This window comes from Physeter macrocephalus, chromosome 5 (assembly GCF_002837175.3).
Source record: "Physeter macrocephalus isolate SW-GA chromosome 5, ASM283717v5, whole genome shotgun sequence".
In the NCBI taxonomy this organism is placed as follows: domain Eukaryota; kingdom Metazoa; phylum Chordata; class Mammalia; order Artiodactyla; family Physeteridae; genus Physeter; species Physeter macrocephalus.
This window is the reverse complement of record NC_041218.1, coordinates 49,661,113-49,673,819: the sequence shown is the minus strand read 5'-3', so window position 1 is coordinate 49,673,819 and position 12,707 is coordinate 49,661,113. Positions and strand designations below refer to the sequence as shown.

Genomic DNA, 12,707 nt, shown 5'->3' with positions numbered 1-12,707 from the left:
AGCACAAAAGTTTTAAATTTTGATGAAGTCAAATTTACCTATCCTTTTTTTGCTTGTACTTTTGTTGTCGTATCTCAGAAACCATTGCTTTATCTAAGGTAGCTCTAGCTTCTAATTTAGGTCTTTGGTTTGTTTTAAGTTTTGAATATGGAGAAAAGTAACTTTTTTTTTTTTGCGGTATGCGGGCCTCTCACTGTTGTGGCCTCTCCCGTTGCGGAGCACAGGCTCAGCGGCCATGGCTCACGGGCCTAGCCGCTCCGCGGCATGTGGGATCTTCCCAGACTGGGGCACGAACCCATTTCCCCTGCATCAGCAGGCGGACTCTCAACCACTGCGCCACCAGGGAAGCCCGAGAAAAGTAACTTTTTTTGGTATTCTTTTCCATTATGGTTTACTACAGGACATTGAATATAGTTCCCTGTGCTGTACAATAGGTCCTTGTTGTTTATCCATTCTATATGTAATAGCTTGCATCTGCTAATCCCAAACGCCCAATCCAACCCCCAGCCCCGCCGGCTCCCCTCGGCAACCACCAGTCTGCTCTCTGTGAGTCTGTTTCTGTTTCGTAGATAAGTTCATTTGTGTCATTATTTTAGATTCCACATATAAGTGATATCATATGGTATTTGGCTTTCTCTTTCTGACTTACTTCGCTTAGTGTGATAATCTCTAGGTCTATATAGCTGCAAATGGCATTATTTCACTCTTTTTATGGCTGAGTAATATTCCATTGTATACATATATACCACATCTTCTTTATCCATTCATCTGTCAATGGACATTTAGGTTGTTTCCATATCTCAGCTCTTGTACATAGTGTTGCATGAACATAGGGCTGCATGTATCTGAGAAAAGTGACATTTGAAAATAGAGATCTTACAAAATTATTTGCTTTCCTATTTGTAAAATACCTTTAAATTTTATGGAGTTATAATTCAATGATATTCCTTCATTGACATATTACTAGAAATGGATGTTTGGCTGAGCTTAAACAGTAACATCTCATAAAAAGAGAATGTTGACTAATATTACTTAATAATATAGTTATAAGGATAAACATTAATTCTTTAGTTTTATATAAAAGTTACCCAGAGTCATTGGTACTCTTTTCTTAATGTGTTGATTTTGGCCTTAGCAAATGTTTCTTTTAGGATGCTCTTGAACTAAAGTAGTAATTATTAACTTAGTATAAGTTCTATTAAGTGGTGGATCTTTCTTCATTGATATTCATTACTAGCTCCTTAATGATATCTAAATATTTCAATTAATAATTCCTGGCAAAGGTGGAATCATAACACAGTTTCAGAAATTCTGATTGTCCGAATCCTAATGATTTAGATGGTGTAACTCAATCATTAGCTCCCGAGTGTGTATTGCTAGTTTGATCACAATTGCATTTTTTATTGTGGTTGAATACACATAACATAAAGTTTACCATCTTAACTATTTTTTAGTACATGCTTCTATAGCAGTAAGTACAGATGACCCTTAACCACGAGGGTTAGGGGTGCCAACCCTCCATGCAGTTGAAAATCTGAGTATAACTTACAGTTGGTCCTCTACATCTGTGGTTTCTCCCATATCCACAGGTTGAGGATCCAGCCAACCTCAGTTCATGTAGTATTGTAGTATATACTACTGAAAAAAATCCCGCATAAAAGCAGATTTATGCAGTTCAAATCCTCATTGTTCAGTGGTCAATGGTATATTCACACTGTTGTGCAACAAGTCTTCAGAACTCTTTTCATCTTGCAAAACAGAAACTCTATACCCGTTAAACAACAACTCCATTCCTCCCTCCCTCTGGCCCCTGGCAACTGCCATTCTACTTTGTCTCTCTGAATTTGACTATTCTGGATACCTCATATAAGTACAGTAGAATCATATAGTATTTATCTTTTTGTGATGGGCTTATTTCGCTTAATATATGTCCTCAAGATTCATTCATGTTGTAAGATGTCAGAATTTTCTTCCTTTTTAAGGCTAAATAATATTTCATTGTATGTGTATACCACATTTTGTTTAGCCATGCATCCATTGATACACATTTGAGTTGTTTCCACGTTTTGGCTATTGTGAATAATGCTGCTGTGACCATAGGTGTACCAGTATATCTGTTTGAGTTCCTGCTTTCAGTTCTTTTGGATATATACCCAGAAATGGAATTGTTGTATCATATGGTAATTGTATTTTTATGATCATGATTGCATTGTGAATTTACTATGATTAAATGTATTTTGTTGTCTAAGAGATTAACCAATTTTAATACTATTTCAGATGTTCGACTGGTTATATACTTTGATAAGAAAAACAAGAATATTTTTTAGAGACTAGATTTTGAGTTGAGCATCTCATGAGAAGTTTTGGGTTTCAAACAGAGCTTCAGTTTACCGTAGCATGTTTCCTTTGCTTAAAAACCAGTTTGCAAATAGAAAGAGTATTGTGCTCATGGGTCTAAAGGTACATGAACAATGTAGAGTGGTTTAGACCTTTGTAGAGATTAAAAAGCTATTGAAAATATTTTCGTAAGAAAAATTTATTTGGAATTGTTCATAAATACATTTCAATGTGTTATTCCCAATAATACTTGCTTACAAGATTATTTCAGCAGTTTAGCTAAAATACTAGGTACTTATACTTTAAAACTTGCTATTCAAAATTCTTTTGAGCTGACAACTTTCAGTGCTAAAACTTGATTATTTTAGTAGTTTTGGGTGGAAATCTTGCTAAAATAGAATACTAATAACCTTGATGACTGAAGTTTATTAATTAAAAACTCAATATTGAATGATGTCCTCACATTCTTTTAAGGTGTATAGTAAAGCTGTATGATCCAGTGTTGAAATCCTATTTGATGTTTTGGGTTCTTGTCTGCTTTCCTCTCTTTTTTCACCAGTAGCCATTTTTTGTTGCTGGCAGTGAGCCTGCCTTAATAGCCTCACTTCCCGGGCTGATTTGTTACATGTAAACTAGTATGGTTTGGAAACTAATTAGCCGAGCTTGATGAGTAAAATGGAATAACTGTATTTGTGAGTGAAAATTTGGTCATTTTGCATGACAAGATCACCAGAGACTTTATTATATGAATTGGTTACTCAGATTTTATTACATACTTCCTGGTTTTAAACTATTCTCCCAGTAGGTGATTTCTTATTTCATGAGGACTTATGTCTCATTATTACATCTAGAATTCTACTCTTCATTCCCTCTCCCCTTTTATTCTGGTAGAAGATACAGAATAATAGTTACCCTTACCAAATTATATATAGCTTAGAAAGTATAAATTGCTTTTTTTGCCCCCCTCATCCACATATTTTATAAGCAGGGTTAACATGTCCGATAGGTGGTCTGAACCTAGCACCTTAGCTAGTTCCAAACTCTATTGTTAGCTGCTTCATGGAAGCAGTGAATTGGTGTGAGCTGCAGCTGTTGTAAAACACAGGGAGAGGTGGTTATGAGATTTTTGGTTCTATTTTATTTTTTGCCCCTAGAAAGTTGTACAATATTATAAATATGTCTCAAAAAGAATTTTGAAAAGTAGAATATGAAGACCTTTTGTTTTATTCTTTTTCTTCAGTAGCATTTCAAAAATTTTTAAAACATTTTTATGTCATTTATATATGAGAAAATTTTGTTCATTATTTTATATGTAGTTGTTTAAGCAGATTCATTTTCAGATATTGTTGCTGGAAGGCCTAAGCATGGCAGCCAGAGTAATGTGGCACAGAATCACAATTTGCCTGTTACACATATGTAAGCTTAGCAGATTCAACTACTAAATCATCTTCCCTCTTTGTACCTGCAGTTTAAAAACTGTCTGGATTTTAGTTAGTTAAAGACTTTTAATTTTTGAAGTATATGAAGTACTTGTCCAGCATTCCCCAACTTCTCAATGCCCTATTAGGTTATTGATCCTGTTTTTCTTTTGCCCAGTTATATCCTAAGGGAATCATATGTAAACAAAAGTGTTTTCTCATGTGATGCACATGGGAAAAAAAAAGTCTCACCTCCTTTTTTGAGCTTTGAGGGGGGGGATAATTGTCAGAATAATAGCTAAGTTACCCCGCCTTCCCTTACTATTCCCTCCCCCTGCCCCCCCCCCCCAAAAGAATTCAATTTATCTTTTGTTTGGTCACTTCAAATTTCACGTCACATACACTTTTTTGGAACCTCTTCCTATGACAGACCTTACTTAGCCTATTAATAGTTCTGGGGCAATCATGACTACCCAGCAACATAAGGACTTTCATCAGTGCCTCTTCCACCTGTTGTGTGCTGTTAGTTCATGACATGAGAGCAGCTAACAAACTGCTCAGGGGAAGAAAGCAAATGGGCACTTCAGATGATGTGGCTGCTTTGGATATGAAGTGACAGTCTGTGTTTGGATATTGATGTAGCAGCAATGTGCAAATCTATAAAAAGTGACTAGAGGGGTGCAGGCATGGAAATTCAAACCAGCATTTTCTTTCTGATTCAGACTCAGATTTACAGGGTTTTAGGAGTCTTCCTTGATAATCTGTTAATCAGATATTTAAATTTGAATCTGATTGTTTTACATCAGGGTTTTTGAGGCCTGTAGTTCCGTGAATTGCTTCGCTTTAACATGGTTTTCCAGTTGGATTCACTTGTGTATTTGCCCCAAAACATACACACACACACACACACACACACACACACACACACACACAGTTTTCCTTTATAATTTCTACATATTGTGCAGTGGATATATATTATCAAAGAAGATCCTGCCTATCTTACAGACTAATAGTCATTAAATGAGAATAACGGGAAAAATAATGCAGTCTTAAGATTTTTATGAAAGTGGTCACCCAGTGTATGGAATGAAAAGTCGGTAAAGTTACTTATATATCGGTCAAAAAAGTCTATTGATCTCTACTTCATTCACACACACAGGTGTAGTATACTCTCCATTCCACTGAATACTGCTTTTTATTTCAAGGTAAGACTTAGTCCATAGTGAAATACTCTCTCTAAAAAAAGTTACTTTCAAACATGTTTACATGAAAATCTAATTTAATGATAATAGAGGTAAATTTTAAAAGTGTAATCTTATTTCCTTTATATGGTGCTTGATTGAATGAATTGAGGAACTTCTATTTGGTTTCACTTTTCTCAAAAGCTGCACAATTATTTTTTGCCTATAGGAAGATGAGAGCGCGCCCACTGCTCCTGATCCTCCAAGTCCGCATTTACGTGGGCACGGAACGGGCTTTTGCTTTGATCCCAGGTAATTGTTCTCTTTCCTGTGTAGAATTGGGATTACCTGTGGCTCTCAACGTATGGTCCTTGAAAATTTGTTAGAAATGCATATGGTCCAGGGCCCTAACTCAGATCTCGTTGAACCCCAAATCCTTGCTGTAGGGCCCAGCAGCATGCGTCTCAGCACGCCTCCAGGTGGTCCTGATGCGTGCCGCACCTTGAGGACCAGTGCCGTAAACACCTTTAGTTGTTAAACTGAATGAACGCTGTTGGGAAGCTACGAGTTGTGTGAATCTTTATAGTTTTACAAAAGGCATATTTTGTTAAAAATTGAAGAGTTCTTGTCACTGAGCCTCATTTCACATAATGTGATTGTATTTTTTGGATTTTGATGAGAAAAAGATTTTCTTTGTCAATCTAATTGTAAAACTAAAATTAGAGGCTTTATAAATGGTTTACACAATTGTCAATAGCAAGCTTTTAGGAGCAGAAAAAGAGGTTCCTGGCGTAACTGAAGACTTTCAAGGTAAGTGTTAGTATGAATATCAGCTTAACTAGATAAATGTAACCTCGCTGCATCTGAAGCTTACTGCTGTTAAAAATCTGTTTATTAGAAATATGTAATTCTTTCATTTTATTTCCTCAAGCTTTGATGTTCAGAAGAAATGTCCACTCTGTGAATTAATGTTCCCTCCCAACTATGATCAGAGCAAATTTGAAGAACATGTTGAAAGTCACTGGAAGGTGTGCCCAATGTGCAGCGAGCAGTTCCCTCCTGACTATGACCAGCAGGGGTTTGAAAGGCATGTACAGACCCATTTTGATCAGAATGTTTTAAACTTTGACTAGTTAATTTTTATTAGGAGTTAATAATACAGTTTAGCAGTTGGAAAAAAAAAATCACCTCAGACCACTAAGGAGACCACAAGGTGTCACTTTCATGTACCCTCTACTGCACTTTTCTGACCAAGAGCTACTTGGAGTTTGGTGTTACTAGTGTCAGGGTCAGTCCTTGGCTTATCACTTATCAATAAATATAATTTTAACCTCTGTTAATCTTACCAGCTTAAGAAGTTCTTGTGTGTATCTTTATTTATTCCCCATTTTGAAAAATTATATGAATGAAGGAAACGGATTATTTTAATGTTACCACACTGAAAAAATAGGTATGTATAGTGTGTTATTTAGCAGAATATTTACACATCTCTGTTGACCTTGATTGAGCATGACTACTAAAAATTATGTAATACAAAGAATTTATCATAAGTCTTGCAAAGTTATTCTTTTGAATACAGAAACTTCATAACTTAGCCCATGAAATGTTTTTTTTTAACCCTCTTTAGAAAGGGAGCTGCATGTAGATGAGATCACATGCTTCCAAGATAGCAAATATCCTTTTTATATTTGAAATGTTTGCTTTAGGAATTAATAGAATGCATATTTTGCTAATTTTATGACTAAAAAATTTTAGAATACCTGAATGATTATTTTTAAGCCATCTTAAAGTTGTATTTCTATCTGATGGGGAAATGGAACAAGATATGTCAGTGTAATTGTTTCATATTAAGATCTACTAAACAGTGATGGTTGTGGCATAAAATCACAGTAAATGTATGTCTTTTTTCACATTTTCCTGATAAGAGTATAACTTTGAAAAAATGTTCTCAGTAAGTGATTAAATATGTAATGCATAAACCCAAATCAAACTATCGTGTTCATTATGACTGCTGTATATAGTATTCATTAACATTAAAGTAGACACATTTTTAGAAGTGTGTAATTTCATTGTCAAATTTATTTGTGATAGTTTTTCATTAAGTCTAGCATCTTGAATGTCTTTTTGGTCTGGGTCATTAAAGTTTTCTGAACTACAGTCCTTTCCTCTTTTAGAATATGAATGTTAAGGATTTAAAGTACTGACTTTTTGATTTTGCTGTTTTTGTGGTTATCAAAATATTTAAGCTCGTCTTAAGCAAACTAGCTATCTAAGATGTTAACTTAATATTCAGTGTAGTGGCATTTTGGGGTACTATATGTGAACCGCATATACACCATCTCACTTGTATTTGTTTCTAGGAGCAGAATTCATGTATCGTTGGAATCCTTTAAAAGGTTTGAGTCTAGGGCAAAACAGTATTGGGCAGTCAGATATCAGGACATGGCAGACCTGGGATGCAACAGTAATGAAGACTCCATGTTTTAAGCTTCTGGAGAGGTTATAGGCTAAGCAGAATATATTCAGGTAAAATATGTTCAATGATATGAACATTTTTATTCCATCAGTTAATAATTATGGACCATGCTAACCTAAAAGTATCCTTTGAATATTATAGTGCTACTACCAGTGAAATGAAATTGTTCATCATACTAACCTAGGCAAAAACATTGATGAAATCTACATGTGTCAGCTAAATTCTGCCCCCCCCCCCCAACCAAAAAAAAAGGCAGGCTTAGCACAAGGTACTGAATGGATATGTTCATTTCTGTGGCAAACTTGATACTGGTCTTTATAATGGATGCTAATGAAAATAAAGAGCCATGTTTATTTTGGGTCAGAGGCAGTTTATTTTAAATGTGATTTCATTTACATTTATAAGCAGCTTTTCTTGACAGCAATTTTGTTTCATTAAGTTGCCTTCAGTTCTAAAACAAACCTCTGTTGCTTTCAAACTTAATGTGCTCTGTCCTGAACAAAACATATGAAAATATAATTTAAAGCACAGTTTTCACAGACACAGTACAATACATTCACTATACACGGTATAACAAAATATTCCCATCCTTACCTGTTTAGTAATACTGTCACAATGAATAAGTAAATAGAAACTGGAAATTTTTATAGTTGAAAGAAATTTAACATGCACAATGACTATTTTATGACTGTTTGTTTGTTTAGCTGTTGAACTACTGATCCAGCCTACAGTTTCTTGCACTAGAAGGAGCAAAGCTAAATAATAATTGCTGGCCTAAAAAAAATTTTGGTCAATTCTAGGTAGATATGAAATAGCCAAGTAGGGCCTTATGCACCAACTAGTGGCTTCTCATGTCTGTATCACCCTTTAAAACATAAAGGATAACACTGTATATTCAGGACCAAGACTACTCTTCCGAGATCTGAGGACATTTTTAGCGGGTAGTGTCTTTATAAATAACTAACTTAAATCCCTCATTATGAGGGATTCACAATTTAAGAGTGTATTAATAGAAGCTTACCCATCTGGCTAACAGAATTGTCTTCCTTTCAAAACGTCTGAAAAATTGAGGAGGAACACCTGCTTTCCATCTGTAAGACTTTCAACAAATGGAAACACGGGAAGAAAGTTATTTTACAAGCATTTCGAGTTTGATTTTCATCAGTTTTGTGGGCAGTTAGCTAGCCATCTCAAAGCAATTTTTATTGCATAATTAGGCAGTTGGTAAACTCATGTTTAAGGAATAGCACTTGGGAGAAATGAACACTCAAGGCATGATGGTACTGTTGGTAAGAAAAACTTTAGGAATGGTCCAGACGTAGGTTATACTCTAATGGGTCACGTATTAGTCACTCTTTGACCACCTGCTGCAAGAAGCACTTAACTGTCAATAAGGCTCAATTTCATATTTCAGCAAAATGTCTTACAAAGCTAAACAGACATTTCCAGTGGGAATACAGACATCTACAATGTGATGGAAAAAGTGCCTTTAAAAAAGTCTGAAAACACAATGAGCATGAGGCGGTGACAGGGGTCTTAACAAAATGTTCCTCTTTGAAACGGGCTTGGAATTTTAATTCTTATCTGCAACCCACAGGTTGTTAGGGCAGTGGCTGCAAGAATTGGCAACACATAAAACATCACATCTGTTGGCAATAGAGAACGACAAAGTGCTTTAAAACTTCACCTAAAGATGAAGATAGAACTAAATTTCACACACACAAAATTTGCACTTAAGTATTTCAAAGTGTTTCCTAACAGATTTCATGGGAAAGTATTTCACTAAACTGGTATCTTGGTCCACAGATATCAATAGGCATAAATTGAATCCCTTGCACCTAGCAGGCACTCAATGAATGTGTGTTAATGAGTGAACTGAATAGACTTTTTGTACAAAAATGCCATTTGTAACACTAAAATGATTGGTAAGTCACATGGCAAGATTTTTCAGCTTTTTGAAGGTCAAAAGGATTTGCAAGATAATATAAAACACAGAAAGCACACCTTTTATGTATGTTATTTAAATATGAAAATATTTTTAGCATATTATGTTAAACATTCTTTCTTATTTATATTTCCGTTACCTAAAGTCTTTCTAGTCACAGGTACTAAATAACTCCATTATGTAAGGCATGGTAACCAGTTTGACAGTGAAGGTATTATTTTGGTTTTGAACACAATGAGTTGATGTGTTGAAAAACTTCAATCATCACATTCTAATCTTGGGGGAAAAACCCTCAGTGCCAGCCCCTCCTCCCCCGCAACTGATATCACTGCAACACAGCTAAACGATACGTAACATGCCCTCAATTTCTGTCTCGTTTTGGGGGAAATGTGCTGAAAAACCTAGAGCTTTTTTTGTTTAGCACCTTATATCAAAGTAATGAAAATGAGTATGATGATTACATGTGCAAATGTACAAAATCATTAACTCTACAAAGATACATCATTCCAAAATTACAGAAAAAATTTAAAGCATGCATTTATTCTTTAAAGGGTTGCTGAATGCTTCCCCTGAAAAAAGGTGGCTGTTTTCAAAATCAGCAACTGCTGGTGAGGATTTCTTGGCACAGTTATGACCAGCATGTTACTGCTGCATCTTCCTGATAATGTCGGCCGACACTGGGGGATGGAAATTGATTGTGTGGTGCCGCAGGCCCTGAGCTGTCTTGTAACTCTTACCACAACGACACTTGAATGGTTTGCGGACACGAATCTGTGTTCTGTGGCCATTCTTAGCATGGTACTTTATGCCATTCACATTCTGTGGAGAGGACAAAAAAATATCACCTATTAGACTGAGTCACACAGTGTCAGATGGGGGGAAAACCTCAGTGCGGGTCTGACTGCAACTGGACAGCTCCTGGATGGCAGCTGTAGACAGAACAGGCTTTTTCGAGAACTCGCAGTCATGTGTTAATCGTGGGCGGTGCAGACTGGGTCATGCACACAGCTCACCCAAGGCCATTTCGAATACACCTCAGTTACTCTGAAAGTACCGATTTCTGACTTTTACATAAAATACGTATTTAAGACCCAGACTGTATAAAGAGGCACAGCTCCCTCTGAATCTTGTTTCCACTCTGAAGAATGTTAACGATGAACAATTACATACAAATATCCTCAAGATGCCCCCCAAAAAATCTAAAGAAAGAAAACATAGGGTAATGAAGTTCAAGACGTGTATAAATTCTTCATTTGGAAACTCAGCTTATATCTTGCTCCCAGCCAACCATGATAATCCCTACCTTACGTAGGGATTTTTTTGTACATTTTCTACTCTGCATTTAAGCCAGTACCTGTGCCCAAATCCTGCCCCAGCACTGTCGTGTGTGTTAAATAACACCTATGGGCAGACAAGGCCCTGCTTTTATTTATGTACAAACATACAGCGAACTGTAAAAATGTTAGGTTATTAAAGTCTTAGCAACAGAAGTTCCCAACTTCAAATTGGCCTACAAATCCTAAATGATAACACGAAATACCAAAATGCTTTCTGGATTTCTGTTAATTGGTTTTGCTAGCTCACTTGCATATTCTATTTAAGACGTCATGCCTAGAATCACTCTACAGATTCGACCAAGTTAGTTTTGCTTATCCCAATTACATGGTGAGTAAACAGGCTCAGGACATTGAGTAAACTGATGGAAGATTTAAGTAAGAATAAATGGCAGAAGTGATAGTAGAGCTTAGGTCTTAATTTCCAAGTCAGCTACTGTCAGATTGAGGAGTAAGGGAAAAGAGAAGATAGGCAGTTGTTGAGTACAGATCACCAGAAGAGTGGACTGTTTTCTAAAGTATTATCTGAATCTAGGCCCACTGAGGCCAGTCCTGTGCCCAACGAAAGGTTTCCAACATAGCTGTCTTCTACTTCATAGGATGCCCATATCGAGCTCCCAAAGAATAAGAACAAACTGCAGTTGTTTCATGAGCATCTAGCACAGTGCCTGGCACATAGTAGATGCTCCACTAGTATCTGTGAATGAATGCATTTGTTAGAACATGCCTCATTCTGGAAGAAATTGAGAGTTGCCGTGAAACAAAATATGTTCAGTGGTTATGACTATTTATATTTCCCTATTGGAGATTCCCAGTGCACCTTAATACTTTTCAAAAGTCCTATGGAAGAGAATCCTCTCGACTTTGTTGAACCCAGGGGTGACAAATAGAAACCAGTTGTCTATGCTTTTGAGTCTGGAGGCTGTCCAGTGAGTTGAACCACAAGGACAGACACGACTTCTTCCCTGAACGTCCAGCTGTTGGCCTTCTGCGCCTTCAGCCCCTGTCATTCCTGCATTAATCCCTGCATGCAGGGCGAGGAGGCACTTCACTGGTCTTCTAGAGGCATGTTGGGGAGTAGGAGATTGCTGCGGTGGGATGTGGGGAGGGCTGTGACGGTGCAGAATCCGACCCATTAAGAGAGATGGGTAGATACACCCTGCCAGCCCCTTGCTGCTCCAACCATCCCACCAGGGGCCCAGGCACATGGGTAAAGAAGCCAACCTGTGTATCTAGCCCCAGCTGGTACCCTACTGCAGTGGCATGAGAGACGCAGGTGAGAGCCACCTAGCTGGAGCCAGGCAACAAAGATTAGCATCGTTTTAAGCTATGGGAGGGAGGGAGACGGGGAGGAAATAACTGTTTTATGATCATTAGAAAAAGACTGTCAACTTTCTAATAGTAACACTACGTGGGAAGTCTCCTGACTCACAAATGCTTAATAATTTGCATCTGCCTGCTTAATAATATCCCATTTATTAGCTCAACAGATATTCACTGAGTACCTCATAGGGTTCCTTCCTGTGGATGAAGGGTTCCTAAAACATTTCATGGCCTCACTTCCACAGGGAACTTGTTGTAAGATGGGTCATTATAGGGCTTCCCTGGTGGCGCAGTGGTTGAGAGTCCGCCTGCTGATGCAGCGGACACGGGTTCGTGCCCCGGTCCGGGAAGATCCCACATGCCGCGGAGCGGCTGGGCCCGTGAGCCATGGCCGCTGAGCCTGCGCGTCTGGAACCTGTGCTCCGCAACAGGAGAGGCCACAGCAGTGAGAGGCCCGCGTATCGCAAAAAAAAAAAAAAAAAAAAAAAAGATGGATCATTATAAATCCAGCCACCCCTGTGCCCCAGTGCCACTCAGGCCTTGTCAGAAAAGAGAGGAAACCGAAAATAATAAACATTTGAACAACAAACAAAAAGGCAGATAGCAATTCCAACAGGACCAGGTCTTAGATACTCCATCCAGGCCCGAGTTTTTTGGGTTTTTTAAAAATAACTAATTAGGTGAGGGAAGGTT

General features: G+C 37.4%; 2 protein-coding genes across 2 annotated transcripts in view; one reads left to right on the top strand and one right to left on the bottom strand.

Moving 5' to 3' along the window:
• TAX1BP1 (Tax1 binding protein 1) overlaps positions 1-7,669 on the top strand; it is a 96,019-nt gene extending 88,350 nt beyond the window's left edge. Inside the window, exons 17-18 of the mRNA XM_007129553.4 lie at positions 5,166-5,248; positions 5,868-7,669. Coding sequence (XP_007129615.2) covers positions 5,166-5,248; positions 5,868-6,069 — 285 coding nt within the window. The 3' untranslated portion in view covers positions 6,070-7,669. The remainder of the gene's footprint in view (positions 1-5,165; positions 5,249-5,867) is intronic.
• A 104-nt stretch (positions 7,670-7,773) lies between these two features.
• Positions 7,774-12,707, bottom strand: part of JAZF1 (JAZF zinc finger 1) — a 342,624-nt gene continuing 337,690 nt past the window's right edge. The window contains exon 5 of the mRNA XM_028489958.2: positions 7,774-10,176. Within this exon, the coding sequence (XP_028345759.1) occupies positions 10,000-10,176 (177 nt within the window). The 3' untranslated portion in view covers positions 7,774-9,999. The remainder of the gene's footprint in view (positions 10,177-12,707) is intronic.